The sequence below is a fragment of the Acomys russatus genome, chromosome 9 (assembly GCF_903995435.1).
Source record: "Acomys russatus chromosome 9, mAcoRus1.1, whole genome shotgun sequence".
NCBI lineage: Eukaryota > Metazoa > Chordata > Mammalia > Rodentia > Muridae > Acomys > Acomys russatus.
The window spans coordinates 41,264,292-41,283,143 of NC_067145.1; the positions used below are offsets into that span (position 1 = coordinate 41,264,292).

General features: G+C 42.6%; 2 protein-coding genes across 2 annotated transcripts in view; one reads left to right on the forward strand and one right to left on the reverse strand.

Annotated features, from left to right (window-relative positions):
* The window catches only part of Yme1l1 (YME1 like 1 ATPase), a 36,275-nt gene extending 34,309 nt beyond the window's left edge, over positions 1 to 1,966 (reverse strand). The window contains exon 1 of the mRNA XM_051151215.1: positions 1,468 to 1,966. Within this exon, the coding sequence (XP_051007172.1) occupies positions 1,468 to 1,500 (33 nt within the window). The 5' untranslated portion in view covers positions 1,501 to 1,966. The remainder of the gene's footprint in view (positions 1 to 1,467) is intronic.
* A 368-nt stretch (positions 1,967 to 2,334) lies between these two features.
* The window catches only part of Mastl (microtubule associated serine/threonine kinase like), a 34,780-nt gene continuing 18,262 nt past the window's right edge, over positions 2,335 to 18,852 (forward strand). The window contains exons 1-6 of the mRNA XM_051151216.1: positions 2,335 to 2,555; positions 7,570 to 7,707; positions 12,586 to 12,725; positions 13,326 to 13,414; positions 17,325 to 17,431; positions 17,827 to 17,974. Coding sequence (XP_051007173.1) covers positions 2,373 to 2,555; positions 7,570 to 7,707; positions 12,586 to 12,725; positions 13,326 to 13,414; positions 17,325 to 17,431; positions 17,827 to 17,974 — 805 coding nt within the window. The 5' untranslated portion in view covers positions 2,335 to 2,372. The remainder of the gene's footprint in view (positions 2,556 to 7,569; positions 7,708 to 12,585; positions 12,726 to 13,325; positions 13,415 to 17,324; positions 17,432 to 17,826; positions 17,975 to 18,852) is intronic.

An 18,852-nucleotide genomic window follows, 5' to 3' on the forward strand; every position in this document is an offset into this window, starting at 1 on the left:
TCCCTTCAACCACTATGCTCCTGTCACTGGCCTGGCTTCTGTTCCTCACAGGTCTTTTCACTTTTTCTATTTTTCCATCTGCCTGAAACTCCTGTTTACTGTTCTTTACTTCCAGTCACTAGCAAAAATCCATCTATTCTTTGTTTATTTGCTGCTTAAGTAGTAGCTGAGCAATTACATTCTCTATTAGTCAGCTAAAACCATAGAATCACAAAAAAAGTAATAGGAATTAAAGAACTATAACCTTTTTACTTTTCTTTTCTTCTTCCCCGCCCCGCCCCCACCCACCCACCCCCGGTCGGTCTTTTGAGATAAATTCTCACTATGTAACTTTGTCTGGACTATCTGCCTGTCTCTGACTCCCAAATCATGGGATTAAAGATCTGCTCCAAACCCAGACAGAATAATCTTTTTTTTCCCCTCTGTAACAGCCCTGGTTGTACTGAAACTCAATTTGCAGACCAGACTGGCTTCAAACTCACAGAGATCCCCCAGCCTCTGCCTTTAAAGTGCTGAGATTAAAGGTGTGTGCCACTAATAAAAAGTGTGCCACCATCGTCAGATGAATAATCATTTTCTTAAGACAAGAAGCTGAGGATGCCTCTGGTGTGATAACGGTAGAACTTACGATCCCAGCACTTCGGAGGCAGGCTAATCTCAGAGAGTACGACGCCAGCCTAGACTACACTTCGAGGTCCAGGGCAGCAAAGATACACAGTGAGACCATGCCTACAAATGGAGTTCCAAGACTGCCAGGGCCATTACACAGAGAAACTCTATCTCGAAGAAAAACACCAACAAATATAAAAATTATATTAATAAATAAACTGATTTAATTAATTAAGAGGCCTGAATCTGAATGTACAAAAAACAAACAAACAAACAAACAAAACCATTGCTATCCAAAAATAAATTTTTAATGAAAGAAAAAAATTAACACAATTTCGGTCCTGAAAAAGGACCCCAAACGTATGGAATTTGAATCAATTTTTAAATAATTTTAATACCAAGAATCCAATGACTCAAAAACGTACTTGAATTAATTCTGGTCCAGAAACAAAAGAAAGAAATTATGGTATCTCTTCAAAGTATTAGAGTATGTTTAAGCTAAATTCTGCTTGTAAGAAAAAAAGGAGGGTCAGAAAGTTGTGGACGGAAAGAACATTACTTTCTTTATCTCTCATCACAGACTTGACAAACTCCCATCTCAGGCTGTCCAACCCTGAACAATGCCTGGAATTCTCTTAACAGAAATTCTGTACAAGCCATCGGATAAGCTAGGATGTTCACCAGGGTTAGTGTCAGGTCCTACTCTCAGCACTGTCCCCTGATCTACTTTTCAGCCCGCGACTCTCACTGGGTTCGTCGTTTCCCTCACTAATTTGCTTCAGCAAAACCGACTCTACGACACCATCCGGTAAACAGTCGCAAAAGGGCTGCAGGGAAACGGCTGACCGCTGGACTCACCTGGGGCTGCACCGTGCTCGACAAAGAGAACATCTCTGGGCCCTGACCAGCCCGCCGAAACTGCTTCCTATCTTCAGCTCTGAGGAAAGGGGCCGAGCCCTTTTATTTCCTTTTTACTTCCCCTCGCTTTTCTCCCAGTTTCTTCCTTACTCCTCCCAGAAGCAAAAAAATGGCTTCCCCTCCCCTACAGCTGCTAAGACGACATCTACCCCGGAAGACCAGGGACTAACGAAAGAGTACTTCCGGGGCAAGTGAACGCCTCCACGTTCACCGGGCCACAAGACCGTCAGCGCTCCGCCTCTTCCGGATAGTATTTCACTTTTAGGGGGTTTCGTTGTCGTTGTTTCCCACACAATAAACTGGATGGTCTTCTAGTCACTCCTGATGTGTTTCTGGATTCAGTACGGGGTCAACCGCGCCTCCCGCTCACCCAGCTTCTCCACATTCTGCGACTTCGCTCGCTTCCACCCCTCATCCCTAGTCATTGCTTTACTCAACAGTCGGCCTGGTTTCTAGCTCTCGCGGAGGGCGGGCGGGAGGGAGGGTCGACTGCAGATCTTTACCGGGACCCGGAAGGACCCCACCAGACTCAATCTGCATCAGAGCCTCAGTGGCCCCTTCGGTCGTTGGCCGGCAACCGCGCAGCCCCGTCACACACACACACACACACACACGCACACACCCACCCCACCGGGGGCTGGCGGAACCCGAATCCAGCCGAGCCCCGCCCACGCGCCCCCGGGCCCCGCCCAGCGCGCCGCAGGCCCCGCCCACCGAAGCTGGCCCGGAGCGACCCGGCAGGGCGCAGCCGCGCGGTGACGTCACGAGCGGCGCCCTGCGTGGGCGAAGCCTGGTTTTTGAATCTAGTTGGCGGGAGTTGCGGCTGCAGTGCGAACTGTACAGCTATGGAGTCCGCCACGGGGAGCGAGGAGAATGAAGGAGGCGCGGCGACAGAAGAGTGCGTGAATAAGATCCCGGTGCCAAGACCACCCTCCATTGAGGAGTTCACCATAGTGAAGCCCATTAGCCGTGGTGCATTCGGGAAAGTGTACCTGGGACAGAAAGGCGGCAAGTTGTACGCAGTGAAGGTAGGAAGTCTAGAAGGGACACGGCCTTAAATGGTCCTCCTCCATGGTCCTCCTCTCTGCGATGCTGAACAGGCTCTGAGGCTGCTGGAGCTCTAGCCTGGAATGCTCGGCTTGCAGAAGCCTTCGCAGTCCTGAGTGCAATGAGCAGGTGTCTGTCATCTTCCTTTCAGTATCCTGAGAATCACTCACTACCCAGTGAAAAGAGCAAAACTTTGCCCTGGCCAGTGTTAACCAATGAGAGAAAGCTGAGGCTAACGGCAAAGACTTGAAGTCACAGCCAAGATTCATGAGTCATGTTTCAAAATTCAAAAGACCTTAAGTACGATGGTTGTGTTTTCCTTGTTTGCTTGGACATACCGAATAGCTGAAATCTTGCTGTCACAAATAAGACTGGTTTGTGGACATGGGTTTTCAAATGCCACTCTTACCAAGAAGCTGCATTATTTCAAATTTTCGGCTATGAAATTAATGTGTAATTTTTAAAATTCTAGTATCACTTATTTTATATGTCATCCGGATTTTTGTTTTACTAACTTGAGCGTCACCGGGATTACATTTGATACTTCCGTTACATTTGCAGTAGTCACTTTTCAGATTATGTATTAATTCCAACCATTTGATAGCAGATGAATAAGCAGGAGCAAGTGCTGCACAACCAGAAGACCTCATTAAGCCTCACTCGTGCTTTTCAAATTTTCCACAGTGATATCTAGATTGTAAGTTGATGTATAGAGCAAGTAGCAAGAAATATGTCCTAAACCAAGCCTTTATTATCTATATGTGATCTTAAAAACAGTGTGCACTTAATATTCACTCTTGCTTCTCATCCACACCCAAAGTTTCAGCTTACTCACATTATGGTAATGAGTGGAGCTAACAAAGGAAAGTATGCGTTGACAGTTTCAAGTGTCTGGTACACAGCGCTCAGTGAATAGCACACAAAGGGCCAGCCGTCCTCTTGCCTGCCCAAAGGTTGGCCCTCCTGTATTCCTTCACTCCCTTTAATGGCACCAACATCATCCCTACCTTTCAGGCTAGAAACTTGCGGCATTTTAACTTTCTTAAATTTCATTCATGTCGTGTATCCTATAACTGTTCCTGTTCTCCCTGTGGAACTTTTTTTTTTTTTCCCATTCCCAAGGAAATAACTAGGTTTGGGCCCTTCATTTCTCCCCACTTATTTGTTCATAAAAGTACAGTTCAGTGATGGTTTTAGTAAATTAAATAGTTGTGGGACACTCATCGAACTCCAGTTTTAAGGAAAAGTCCCACAGCCCAGAAAATATCTTTTCTGCCTATTTGTAGCGCCTCTTCCCTTAATCCATCAGGAGGTAGCTCCTAACCGTCCTCTCCATCTCCCTCCTCTGTCTCTCTCTTGGGCAGTCCCAAATAGCCTGAGATTTACAATGTAGCTGAGGCTGGCTGGCCTTGAGCTACTGGTGCTCCAGGCTCCATCTTCCACATGCAGGGATTACAGGCATGTACCAACATGCCCTATGCACCAATTCACTTTTTATCTCTGCAAGGTCGCATTTTCTGGACATTTCACATAAATGGGATCCTACAGTGTATGATCTTTTGCATGTTCTTTTTTTTTTTTTTTTTTTTTTTTTTTGGCCTGGTGGTTTGAGATTCATCAGACCTTCGTTTCTGTCCCTAGTTCATTAGAATAATCCCCTAACTAGAATCATTGTTCTTATTTTTAATCCATTCTTTAGGCTGTGCCCTGCAGACCCAGATCCATAATCTTTAAAAAGTCAGTCATAGTGCCACTTTTTTGGTTCACACATGCCCATGCCACCAGGGCCGGCTCTATTGTGCTTCCCAGGTGAGGTGCACAGCTTGCAGCCTGTAAGGGACAGGGCCAGCTCTCCCACTCTCATGACCTTGGGGCCACCTCTCCTGCCTGTCATAGCTCGCAAGCGGGGAGGATCCCAGGATTTTCTTAAAAATATTTTTTCACTGATTTGAGAGTTATATGATCCCAATGTTACTATTTCACTTAATGCTCCAATTTTAACGTATAGTTTTGTTTCTAAGCCATTTGCTTTGAAACATAAAAGGTGTAATGTAGCCAGACGCCGTGGCACACACCCGTGCTGTCAACATTTGTGAGGTGGAGGTGGGATCACTGGGAGTTCGAGAGCATCCTCATCTATTCAGGAAATGCAAAGCCAGCCTAAGGCACATAGGCTGGGGATATAGCTCTGATTTTTCTGTAAGGCGGCAATTGAGACTATTTCAGAAATGTGTTTTGTTTTGTGGTTGTTCTTTGAGATTTGAGTCTTGCTCTGTGGTCCAGGCTTTCCTCAACCTCCTAAATGCTGTTATTACAGGCATGTGCCACCGTGGCCGGTTCTCATCATTCATAAGATAAACACTTCCTACATTTTTTGTAAAAAAAAAAAAGAAGAAGAAGAAGAAGAAGAAAGAAAGAAATTATTTTTAGATTTATTTTATGTGTATGAGCATTTTGGCTCAATACATGTATGCGCACCATGTGCATGCCTGATACCTAGGGGACCCCTAAGAGGATGCTGGACTCCTTGAAACTAGAGTCACAGATGGTTATAAGGCTCCATATCAGTGCTGGGAACCAAACGCAGGACCTCCATAAGAGCAGCAAATTCTTTTAACCATTCAGCAGTCTGAATCCAGCCCCCAACATTTTGACTCTAACCTTCTATCAAAGAATAATCACGTGTGTGTGTGTGTGTGTGTGTGTGTGTGTGTGTGTGTGCGCGCGCGCGCGTGCCACGTGTGTGGATGCCCGTGGAGGTCAAGGTGTTGTGTGGCTCCATGGAGCTGCAGTCACAGACAGGTGTTAGCCTCCGGATGTGGGTGCTGAGAACTGAGCTTGGATCATCTGGCAGGGTAGTGCACACTCTTAAGCACTGAACCATCTTTCCAGGCCCAGACATTCTTACTCTGTTCCTCCCTGGTGAAGAATGCGAAGCTACAACAGAGAAATCTAGACACCCTTAAAGAAATGTTCAACATCCTTAGTCATTGGGGAAATGCACATCAAAATGACTCTGAGATTCCATTTTACACCCATTAGAATGGCTAAGATCAAGAATCCAGCTGACAGCACATGCTGGTGAGGATGTAGAGCAAGGGGAGAACACACCTCCATTGCTGGTGGGAGTGCAGACTTGTACAACCACCGTGGAAATCAATCTGAGGGTTTCTCAAGACCCAGCTATATCACTCCTAGGTATCCTGGGTATATACCCAAAAGATGCTCCACCATAACACAGGGATATCTGCTCAACTGTGTTCATAGAAGTTTTATTTGTAATAGCCAGAAACTGGAACCGACCCAGATGACCCTCAACTGAGAATATAGATAGGATAAACTGAAGAATAAAGAATATCTGGTACATTTATAGAATGGAATACTACTCAGCTATTGAAACCAAGGACATCTTGAAATTTGCAGGAAAATTGACGGATATAGAAAATGTCATCCTGAGTGAGGTAACCAAACTCAAAAAGACACGCATGGTGTGTACTCACATATAAGTGGATGTTAGCCATGAAGTACTGGGTAACTATGCTACAGTCCACAGAGCCAAAGAAGCTAAGTTACAAGGAAGGCCCAATGGAGGATGCATGCATCTTACTAAGAAGGGGGGCGGGCATTGGAGGTAGGTAGAGGGAGGGATCTGGGGAGGGAAGGGGAAGGGAGTAAGGTGAAGATTAAAAAGAGAGAGAGAGGGAGATAGGGCCATTTGAGAATGGAAATTTGAGGTGGGGGCCTCTCTGGGATTTGCCAGAAACCTGGTATAGGGGAGGTCCAAGGAAGTTTATGGGGATATGGAACCTGACATGGCCACCTCCTGTAGCCTGTCAGGACTGCCAGTGGAGGAATATGGACACCAACCTACCCATGAAACCTTTGACCCAAGATTTGTCCTGCCAACATGATGTTCAGGGACAAAGATGCAACAGAGATTGAAGGCTTATCCTGTGAGAGAGAACCAAACCCTGACACTATTGATGTTAAACTGCTATTGCTTGTAGACAGGGGCCTAGCATAACTGCCCTGAGAGGCCTCACCCAGCAGCTGATGGAAACAGATACACAGACCCACAGACAAACTTTAGACAGAGCTTGAGGAGTCACATTCAAGAGTTTGGGGAATGACTGAGGGAGCCAGAGGGGTCAAGGACTCCACAGGAAGACCTACAGAGTCAACTAACCTGGACCCATCGGACCTCAGAGAGACTGAACCACCAACCAAAGAGCATGCACGGACTGGTCCTAGGCTCCCTGCACATATGTGGCAGACATGTAGCTTGGTCTTCGTGCAGATTCCCCAACAACTGGAGCAGGGGTCCTCTCTGACTCTGTTGCCTCCCTTTGGATCCCATCCCCCTCTCTGGACTGCCTTGTCTGGCCTCCACGGGAGAGGATGCGCCTAGTTCTGTAGGGACTTAATGTGCAAGGGCGGGTGGATACCCATGGGCACCGTCCCCTTCTCTGAGGAGAATGCGAGGAGAATGGAGACAAGGGGTGTATGGGGGGGGACTGGGAGGCGAGGACGAGGGCTGCAGTCAGGGTGTAAAGTGAATAAATAAATTTAAGATAAAAACTAAAGAACAAGAAGCTAAAATGTAAGTATATGTATACATATAAACATATATTGCTATTCATGTAGCCAGCTTCCTGGTGATTGGATGGGCTTATTAGGAACATTATTATCTTTTGGCTTTGTTATAGTAAGGCTTTCCTACAAACATACAGATCAGTCGGGTGCTTAACTTCTTTTCTTTCTCTAGTTCATGGTCTTTTAGCCATTTAATCCAAGATAGCAAACAGTACTATCTTAAGCAGTGTTTTCTGTTTGTTTCACCATCTGAGCTATTTTTCTAGCCACTTGCTGATGTCCATCGGATCTAAATGATCTTCTCTTTCTTGAAGTTTTTATTATGGCAACTTTGAAACTTCTGAACACTTTAATAAGATAATAAGAGAGTAAATGTGTCTCCTGTCATGTTGTCTATTATAGGTTGTCAAAAAAGCAGACATGATCAATAAAAATATGACGCATCAGGTACAAGCTGAGAGAGATGCACTGGCCCTGAGCAAAAGCCCTTTTGTTGTGCACCTGTATTACTCACTGCAGTCGGCAAGAAATGTCTACTTGGTGAGTAAACAGCTTTATAGTCTCCGTAGTAACTCAGCAGCCGCTGAGCCCAGTGATCTAAGAGCACGGTATCTGTGTTTACGTCTTGCATCTGCACTGCTGCTTTGGTGCTTAATGACCTTGACCAACTTACATGTTGTTTTAGTGAGAAAAGGAACCAATGGGGTGTGTTTATATATGTGTAGTGGGCATGGGGGGGGGGGTGTGTGCATTTGTTTTAATGAGTCCGAGCATTTAAGTGTCAGTAGGTGTTAGACTGTTACTCTAGAAGCTGACTAATGCTGCCATTTCTATAAGGCAGGCTGATTGAAGGCTGTTGACAATTGATTGAGGGCTACTGACATTATGGAGAATAAAGTGCTTTATCAAAGTCTACTGATTTAAATGTTAGCATCATCTAAAGAATACCTTGGGTGAGCTATAAAAATGGTGCTTGGCCTAAAAACTGGTCTGGTACCTGATGATTCAGCCCATTTCCAATCTTCAGTAAACCTTCAGGTATATTTAGACTGGTGTTAAGTGTGGTACAAGATCTAATAAGAGAAATTTTAGGAAAGAAGGTTTTGCAGCATAGTGCTGAGCACCTTTTTTTTCATTTTGTCAGGATGAATTTACAAACAGGGCGATTTTGTTATCTTTTTGTCTTTTTTCTTTTTTAAACCATCATTCAGATGAATGGTAAAGGAGAAAGTCCTGCCTGTTTTCTCTATGAACAACATAGAATTCCAGCATTTGTTCATGAATTTGGTCATATTTTTGGTGATTATATTGCTGATGAAATTGTTTCCGGTCTTTGTCTGGTTCTGATTTCTTTAGTCAGGTGAATTTCTGTACTGGGTTGTAATAAACTCTGCTGATGAAGATGAGACCTGGTGATTCTAGGGAACTGATTTTGGTTTGAAGATACAAGTTTGTCTGGGCATTCACCTCCAAAGCAAAGTTGAAAGCCATGCAAGATGGCACAGGTCTATAATAGCAGCATTTGGAAGGCAGAAATAGGAAGATTGCAAGTTCTAGGCTAGCCTGGGCTATATAGAAGATCCTACATCAAAAACAACAAAAACAAAAAACAGGAAGTCAGCAAGGTTAAGGAGAACATATTCAGAAAGTGTCTAGGTTATAACACAGTGTAAAATAGCACTCTGTTCTTTAGGGTGATTTACTATAAGAAAATGAATACCAAATAATAGAGATACTGATTTCTATCCTCTGAGTTGGTGTTTGCAAAACACTGAGGCCCATAACCAATCTAAGTTTTTGGTAGTTTGGTTTTGTTTGGTTTGGTTTTGGTTTTGCCTTGGGTTCAGTCCCCAGAACAAAATAAACTTAGTGTAGTGGTGTACACATTTAATCCCAGCACTGAGGAGGTGGAGGCAGGAGGGTTAGGATTTTGAAGCCACCCTGGAGACGGAAACTGTGCTTTTAAAACAGGCATGGGGGTGGGGAGAAAAATATAAAGAGTTTTTTTGGAATTGGGATAACTCAGAAGGTAAGAGTTCTTACTGCATAACCATAAGGACCTGAGTTCAAATCCCAACAGCCCATGTAGAAATCTGAGGGTGATCATAGACACCCTGGTAATACCATTGCTATAGGGTCACAAAAACACGAAATCACTGAGGCTTGCTGCTCACCAGGCTGTCTCCAGATTCAGTGAGAGACCTTGTCTCAGAGAATAAAGACAGCAATAGAATAGTGTTCCTGATGCCCTCTGTCCCCTGTGTACACACATGTATACCACACAACGCCAGGAAAAGACTTCTGGTACATGAAAATTACAGTGAAATTGGAATTTCAGGCAGTAGATAAAGTTGTACCAGAACCTTATCACATCCTTTTGTTTATGTTACCTACGTCTTTGGCAGTGTTACAATGCAGAATGAAATAGTTGCATTGGAATCCCACAAAGCCTAAAGTTTATTACCTGGCTCTTCACAGAATAAAGAGTAATATCCTTGAATGCTATGTCCAAAGAAGGTAGGAAATTTGTCTTGTTACCAGCCTGGACCAGACATTTCCGGGTTGTTGGCACCTTGGTTCAAGAATGGAAGAAACACACAAGTAGCCTAGTAGCAAGTCTTATTCAAAGGCACAGTGAATATCAGGCGGAGAAACTTGTTCCAGAGCACCGGTTACTGCTGGGATCCTCCAGGAGGAGGAGGTGATTGTGAGGGGAGGGGTTGGCGTAGCTTTCTGTTTGATTGACAAGCTTGGGTTATTATGTCAACTTTGTCCACTATGCACATCCTTTCCTATGATACCTCTGATTTTAATATGCGCGCCCAATTATGCCTCAGCATAGGATTGTAAGTAGGGTTCCCCCTCGAAAGTTTGTTTCTAGAACATGGATTGCCTCACTCTCGCTACACGTGTAGACTGGACTGGCCCCACCACTGCCTCTGGTTTCAGGATATGTTTCAAGATGTGTTCAGCCTCAAAGAAAGAGTTCATAAGGACTGCTAGGGATGTAAGGGCAGGGTAACGCAACTGATTTATGTCAAGAAGGGATTTTATGCAGCTAGATGCAGGTGGGGCTCCGGCCGGACATGATTCTGGGTTGGTAAGCTCTCTCTGCTTTCCTGCCTCTACTTAATCTTTTAATTCTTCCCAAGGCCTGCACATGCTTTCGCAGCACCCCGTTTTACATGGATGTATATAGAAACCATGACTGTGACTCTAGTATCAATCCTGATCTAACTGCTTGGTGTCCAGTAATTTCCGAGTCCTATTACAGTAGGTGAGTGGCAGGTGTGATTGCTCAACACGAGGCGTTCTGTTTCTACTCTAGAATTGCTCTAATACTTAGACACTGGTAATATTTTTATGTTGGTTGGTTGGTTGGTTGGTTTATTGTGTATGTGGTACTAGGGCCGAACCCAGTGCCCTACACATGCTAAGGAAGAACCCTGCCCCTGAGCTCTATCTGCAGTTCTCGTCTTGTTTATTCTAGACATTTGATAATAGAGAACGTCCTACCTATCGTGTCTAACCTCACTGCTCCTTTAGATCCTTAGACCCTGCCGCTCAAAATGTGGTCCACGCACAAACAGTGGCAACACGAGGGGTTCAGTAGCAATCCAGAGGCATGAAGATACAGCTCAGTGGTAGAGTGCTTGTCTAATCTCCATAAGGTCCTGGGGTCAGTCCCCAGGTATTGGGGGACAGGGGAGAGCTTAAAACGAAACCAAAAAAAACTCAAACTCTTAAGTGTCTCTTCTGGGAGCCATCACCAAAAAGGAGAGTGCCAAATATTCACACCACAGAATCATGAGGAAACACCGAATAACCACATGTTAAAATGAGTCTTTCTGTTAATATGCCTGTTTCTTCAAGACTGTGTTGTAAGATGCACAACAGAACACTGGGAGACTTGAGTGATATAACAGAAAGTATACAGGACAGCATTAACATGGCCATAGAAAAGTAAATATAGACTCCACATTGGACTCTTATTGCTCTGTGCTTGCATAAGAATGTCTTATTCGGCAACTCGTGATAAGTTTGATGGCAGTCAGATGTCACAGAACCAGCCTGCAATCTCAGCACTTGAGAGATAAAGGCAGGAGGACCACAAGTCCTAGGCCAGCCAGGGTTACGGAGGAATGCCCTGACCCAAACAGAAACTTCAGGATAACAGTTCATTAACTTTTTAAAACTTTATTATCAGATTATTCAGAAACAAAACAAAACTAGCCAGGCACAGGGGTGTGGACCTGTGATTACAGCAATAATCAAGTCAAGGCAGAAGGAAGTGTGGAACCTAGTTCAGGACTAGTCTGAACAGCATATTAAGACCCCCATCTCAAAAAATAAAATAAAATCACATATTAATACCAAATTTGCCGAAGTTAATGTATATTTTCAAATTTAAAAGTTTAATATAAGCGTGGTGGTGCAGGCCTGTAATCCCCACACTCAGGGCAGCACAGACAGAGGGAGCTCTGAGTTGAAGGCCAGCCTGGTCTACAAAGTGAGTCTAGGACAGCTAAGGCTACACAGAGAAACCCTGTCTCAAAAGAAAAAAGAAAGTTTAATATAAACAAAAGCCCATTCACATAGAATGATTATATTAACATATTAGAGTGTAGATGTTAATATGTGTCGTAGGGATTCTAGTACTGTAATGAAACACCATAACCAAAAGCAACTTGGGGAGGAAAGGGTTTTTGGCTTATAGGTCCTGAGTCACAGTCCATTGAAGAAAGCTGGAGCCTGGAGGTGGGAGCTGATGCAGAGGCCATGAAGGGCTGCTGCTTACTGGCTTGCTCCCCATAGGCTTCTCACCCTGCTTTCTTATTGCACCCAGGACCACCAGCCCAGGGATGGCCCCACCCACGATGGCCTGGGCCCCACATCAGTCACTAAGAAAATGCCTTACAGGCTCGCCGACTACAGCCCAGTCTTATGGAGGCATTTTCTCAATTGAGGTTCCCTCCTCTCCTACATCTCTAGTTTATGTCATGTTGGCATAAAAACTAGATCACACAATACATAATACTACCGTTTTTAAAGTGTGTGTGTGTGTGTGTATGTGTGTCTGTGTGTTTAGAAGAAACCAGATCTGTCCCATGCTAAAAATTTGTGAACATTGGCAAGTGGGAAGTTATTCTAATAGTCTTAGAACTGATGTGTCACTAATTTTTGTTCAAACTGATCAGCTTAATTTTTTACCAGAAAAATAGTATGAGAAGCCAGGATTGGTGGTGTATGCTTATAATCACAGTATTTGGGAAACTGGGGCAGAAAAATAGTAAGTTCAAGCCTAGGAGTGATAAGAGAGAAAAAAATGTTGTATTATGTAACTAGTCTTAAAAAAAAATAAACTATAATACTTAAACACTATATTTCAAGTATATTGCTTTTAAAATTTTCTGATAGGTTATGGAATATCTCATTGGTGGAGATGTCAAGTCTCTCCTACATATATATGGTTATTTTGATGAAGAGATGGCTATAAAATATATTTCGGAGGTAGCATTGGCTTTAGACTACCTGCACAGACATGGAATCATCCATAGGTAAGACTGACTCTTCTGTGCATTATTACGTAAAATGTATTCTGTCTGAATCCATACTATATGCAGAAACTAATTGCTTGTATTTCTAATTTACCTACAGCTCAGTTGTAATACATACTTAGAGACTGCATTAGCTCTTGTGTAATCTCCCCATATTTTGTTAACTTTTGCTTTGAATGTAAACATGATATTTTAATGTAAAGATTGTTAATCTCTGTCCACTCCCATACCATCTTACAACAGTGATAGACCTCATGGTCTCGGCCGATGTGCACACCTTTCGCCTGTTCAGAGAAAGGTTAAGTGGCTCCGCTCAATCAGACCTTGCTTTGGAGAAGCAAATCTACATTTGAATTGGCAGGAGGATGCGATATCCAAAAATAATGCCAAATAGAATCTAGTATTGAATCATATAAATTTTTGTAGGTCCCAATATGTAATAGATGTTTTTGATAGCTGTTGTCTGTACTTTTCTGAGCCACTCGTGAGTTATTTTAAAGAAAATAATCACTGTTGCCTCTTGTAATTCCACCCACCCTACCTAGAATTTTACCATCAAACCTACTTTTTTCAGTATCTATTTGCCTTTTGTGTGTTCAGGGATTTGAAGCCGGACAATATGCTTATCTCCAATGAGGGCCATATTAAGCTGACAGATTTTGGCCTTTCCAGAGTTACTCTGAATAGAGGTAAGGATACTTCTGAATAGAGGTAAGTGCCTTTAAAAAAGCCCCACAGCCTATTGTGAGATAGGCTAGAAATTAGTATGTAATGTTGTGGGAGGTGGGGGGGGGGGCATTCCCATTAAAAGAAGGCTTTGGGGCTGGAGAGATGATGGCCCAGTGGTTAAGAACACTTGACTGCTCTTCTGGAGGTACTAAGTTCCATTTCCAGCAACCACATTGTGGCTCACAACCATCTATAATGGCATCTCATTTCCTATTGTGGTGTGCATGAAGACAGAGCAGTCACATACATAAAATACATGAGTAAATAAATCTTTTTTTTTTTTTTAAATAAATTTTAAAAGGAGGCTTGGTGAATGGTGGCAGAATGTTTAACTGGATCCAGTCCTAGCACCAAAAACAGAGGAAGGAAAAAAAAAAAAAATGAAATGGTCATTCTTGAGTCTTCAAAGGTCCTTAAAACTCCGTAGATCTTTAAAAATGGAACAGGCATCTGCTGTTCTCATTATCCCTGCTGAAACAGGATGAACAATTAAGCAGCAACAAAATAACTAAAGCTGTAATATGATCCAGCGCTGATTCCTAAAACACTTGTGCAAATACATCTTGCTACCACCAAGACCTTGGTAGATGGGGCTGGGGAGATGGCTCAGCAGTCAAGAGTACTAGGTACTCTTCCAAAGAACCTGACTCCTGGGCTCCGCAGGCACACACATGCATGTGGGCTTGCATGCGGACAGACACACGTGTACTCATGAATACAGTTTTCTTAAAAGAAGTGTAGATGGAGAGAGAGGACATTGGAAGAGGTGAGAAGTGATGCTGGGGGAGGGAAGGAATAAGAGCACGTGATAGCCCACAATATGTGAAGATATTGTGATGAAATCCAGTCCTCTCTGTTCCAACTTAAAGGCATAAGAAACAAAAATCAAGCAAAACCAAAAGCAGTAGAAGAGACTGCGACACATGGCTCTGGGGTAGTATGCTTGCTTAGCATATGCAGGGCCTACACATCAAAAGAGTTGTATGTAGAGGCAGACTCTTTTTGCTTTTGGATTGTTGTTGTTGCGATGATGATGATGATGATGGTGATGATGTGTATATACATGGTATGGGGTTGAGGCGTGCCTGGTGCATGTGGAGGTCAGAGAACAACTTTGTGGGGTTCTGTCCTTCCACTTTTACAGAGATCCCAGGGATCAAACTCAGGTCACCAGGAGTGAGGAGTAAATGCCTTTACCCACCAGCCGTCTCACTGTCCCTTGTTTTTGAATTTTTGAGACATAGTCTTGTTCTATAGCCCTGAGTAACCTAGAATTCACTATGTAGACCAGACTGGCCGTGAATTTGTGACAATCCTCATGCCCCTGCCTCTGCCCCTGAGCACAGTTATACAGGCATGTGCTACCTACCACACCCAGCTTTTTCCAAAAGTTTATTTAAATAAATGAAGAACAATGCAAGATTGGATCTAAAAATTGTGAACTCTAAATTATACTTGTTTGAAAATAAACACAAGTCTACAATTATTACTAAATTAGGTAAATTTCTTACCTAAGCTGATATGAAACTATTTATAGTCTTCTTAATCCTACTTCATGTGATTTTTCACACATCTTGCCTCAGAAGTAATATCTGATTGTACAGTCTGTGTGAGGTTCAACTAAGGGTGTTTTATAATATATAATATGTTCACCATATTAGCTTTCTTATAACTTAAACATTTTTAAGTTGTGAAGCAAACCCAACTCCTAATTAGTTACTAGAAAATTGTATAGGGAGGATATTATTGGTAAAATATGTAAGATTAGTGTTGCCTTTTTCTGCTTCATCCGTGTGAGACAAATGAAACTGGTATGTTCAGACTCAGTACAATGTTTTGTTTTAAGACAGGACCTTCCTTTGGCCTTGAACTCACAGCAGTCTTACTGCTTCAGCCCTCTGAGGGCTTGGATTGCAGGTTGAATATCCTATTTAAAAACACATATCAAAAGAGAACAGACTTCTCTTACCTTTTCATCTAAATAAAAGAATAAAGTATTGTGTTAGTCACTGTTCTATTGTTGTGAGAGACACCACAGCCAAGGCAGCTCTTACAAAAGCAAGATTTAACTGGGGGGCTTGCTTACAGTTTCAGAGGGTTAGTCTATTGTCATCATAGCAGAGCGTTTTACATCCTGATCCACAGGCAGAGAGGGTTGGAGGAGGAAGGAAAACAGACAGACAGACAGCTGGCAGGAAACTCAAAGCCCACCCTGAAGTGACACACTTTATCGAACAAGGCCACATGTACTGCAAGGGCATACTTCCTAATCTTTCTTATCCGTTCAAACAGTTCTACTCCCTGGTGACTGACCATTCAAATATATTGAAACACGTTAAAAAAGTAGATCAATTTCTCTCGACCTAAGTTTAACATATTAGTTGATGTCAAAGGCCCATAATGAAATTTATCTTGCCTAATTTCAGAGCTTATAATTTTTAAGTCTAACAGGTAACAGTGAGTTTTCATACATGTTTATAATGTACTATAGTCACAGTCACACACACCCTCTCCCGTCACCCCCCTTCCTCTTCCCAATTAGTCTCTCTAATGCTTCGTGTCTTGTTGGTTTTTTTTTAATTTCCAGTTAGTTATAGGAGAGTTGTTTACTGGAGTGTGGGACTTTCTCAGTGGCTACATCACTGAAGGAAATGTCTTTGTCTCCCCCAAAAAGCATTAATTGCCTATAGGTCCTTAGGAAAGGAAGACCTTATTAACCCCTCCTCATTCCATGTTGGTGGGCCTAATCTCATGTAGGTCTTGTTTAGGTGATCACAGTTGGCTTGTAGAATACTACAGTCATTCCTGTAAGTCAGAATTCCACACTGAAGTCATGCCACTCTCCAGCTATAGCACGCTTTCTACCCATTCTGTGATGGGATATGGGATAGAAGTGGCTCCTTCTTACCACTTTGGTCAGGTATTAGCTTCTGTAATTCCTGAGCCCACTACAGAAATAAACTTCTCTAGCCAGAACTGACCGCAGCGATGATCTATAGGTATAAACATAATTGTTCTGGAGGTGATTTTATGGGTACATCAGGTCCATTTGTCAAAATAAGAGCAGTAGGGATTTCCCCCTCCCCAGGACCCATGATATCCCCAGCCATGAACTCATCACTGAGTTTAGAGTATCGGACACGGATTCTCTCCCTCAGCTGGACTTAAATCCACTCAGAGAACGGTAAGTACCCCCATAACATACTTGCTCATGGGCATGTCTGGCTAGTGTAGCAGCAGTAGTGGCTGGATGAAGCTGTTAACGGTAACCCTCCCCCAGCATCCCCCTAACACCCTCTGGTACTGTGAGGGCTAGCCAGCAGGGAGGAAACTCCCAGCTCAGTTCCATAGTAGTTCCTCTGCATGCTACAATGAGAGAGTATGGTTTGCTCAGCAGTAAGGGCTTACAGTCTCCTTTGGTGAATAGCCAACAGCAATGGCAATTGCTTTTACTGAGATAACTGATAATTAGTGACAAGTGTTTCCTAGCAAGCTGATAGCATTCTAGGTCATTTTGCTGTATTCTACCAATTCTACAAGACTGTTCTAAAAATCGCCCCCCCCCCCCCCGCCCTCCGCCCCAGTCCTGAGACTTTAATCCTGGGCCTTATACATGTTATGCTGGGCAAGACATTCTACCACTGACCTATATGTCTACTTCTCAAACTTTCAATGATTTCAAGTAGTTAATTATAAATGTTGCCTCTACCACTCCGAAAGTTCTCTGCATATATGTATCCTACACCAGCCAGATTGTAGATAAAGTTCCTAACGTGGAAAGACAGGCAAAGTTCAGAACATGTGATTATTGATATACACAATGATAAGCAATGGCTTTAAATAGAATCATATATTTCCTTGCATATGTAGACATCAACATGATGGATATTCTCACAACACCATCAATGGCTAAACCTAAGCAAGATTACTCAAGAACCCCAGGACAAGTCCTATCTCTCATCAGTTCTTTGGGATTTGTAAGTACTTGATAAGGAAAATTCATACAATACTTTTCATGATGACCACTTAAAAATTTAAGCCTGCTTTAAGATAAAAATCGAATGGATGTAGGTACCAAGCACGGGGTGGCATTGCTTTTGGCAGGTGTTGTGTTCAGATGGTACACCATCTATTTTCTACATTCATCTGAAGAGAAATCTCTTACTATTTGTTTTTAATTTTTCCTTTTAATATTTTTTTCTTCTTAGAAAATGTTTATCACATGTAGGTGTGGGTATGTGCACCACGGTACACAAGTGGACGCAGAGGATAACGTGTAGAAGTCAGCTCTCTCCTCCCATGGGAGGACCAGGGGCTGGTGCCTTTATCTGTCACCATCTCACTGGCCCAAAATAATTTTGCTTTTTAATAGTTCACACCAGTTGGAGAAAAAGATCAAGAGTCTGCAAACAGGTTTTCAGTCCCTAAATCTGAAGCACAACTTTCTCGAGGATTAACATGTCCTGTGTCTGTAGATCAGAAAGAGCCTACTTCTTATTCTAGCAAGTGTCTAAAATCATGTAAGTATAAAGGCATGTTTTATTCCACCACGTGTGTGATTTAAAGAACAAAAATGTCAAATTTTTAAATTTCTAATAGCAGTGTTTAGTAACATAAAATACAAATATTCAGGTAGTCTATGGTACTATTCTATTAATCTATTCTACTAGTGTATTTTATTACATAACATTTCTGAAAATTGCAGTAGATTTTGTAAGTCCACAGAATAAACCATCTTGCTAATAATCGTAATCAATTATTGTAATAGTAGAATGATGGTTGGGTGAATTTCACTAAACCTGGATCTGTGGGAATTTTATCTGAAGTAAAGTAAAGTAACTGCAGTATTATTATATCTTTGTAAACATATTTGATTTTTAAAGATTTTGAGGTAGTTTAAATTTAAAAACACAAAATAAAGGTTGGGTTTTCCTGTTCTTATTTGTTTCAGGAGCGGGATTTTGGTTTGTTTGGGGGCTTTTGTTTGTTTTGTTAGTGTTTTGAGAAAAGTTCTCAATATGTTGTCTAGGCTAATGTTGAACTATTAGCCCGATTGGCTTTAAATTTCAATGCTCGGGCGGGAGAGATGGCTCAGAGGTTAAGAGCACTGTCTGCTCTTCCAGAGGTTCTGAGTTCAATTCCCAGCAACCACATGGTAGCTCACAAGCATCTATAATGAGATCTGGTGCCCTCTTATGGCTTACACAGGCCCTCTTGCAGGCAGAACATTGTATACATAATAAACAAATAAATCTTTAAAAAAAACAATTCAATGCTCTTGCCTCAGCCTCCTGAGTACTGAAGTTACAGATATGTGTCACCACAACTGGTTTCAAAGCAAATGTATATTTGCATTTAAAAACAAAAGGTGGATATGGTGGCACACACCTTTAATCAC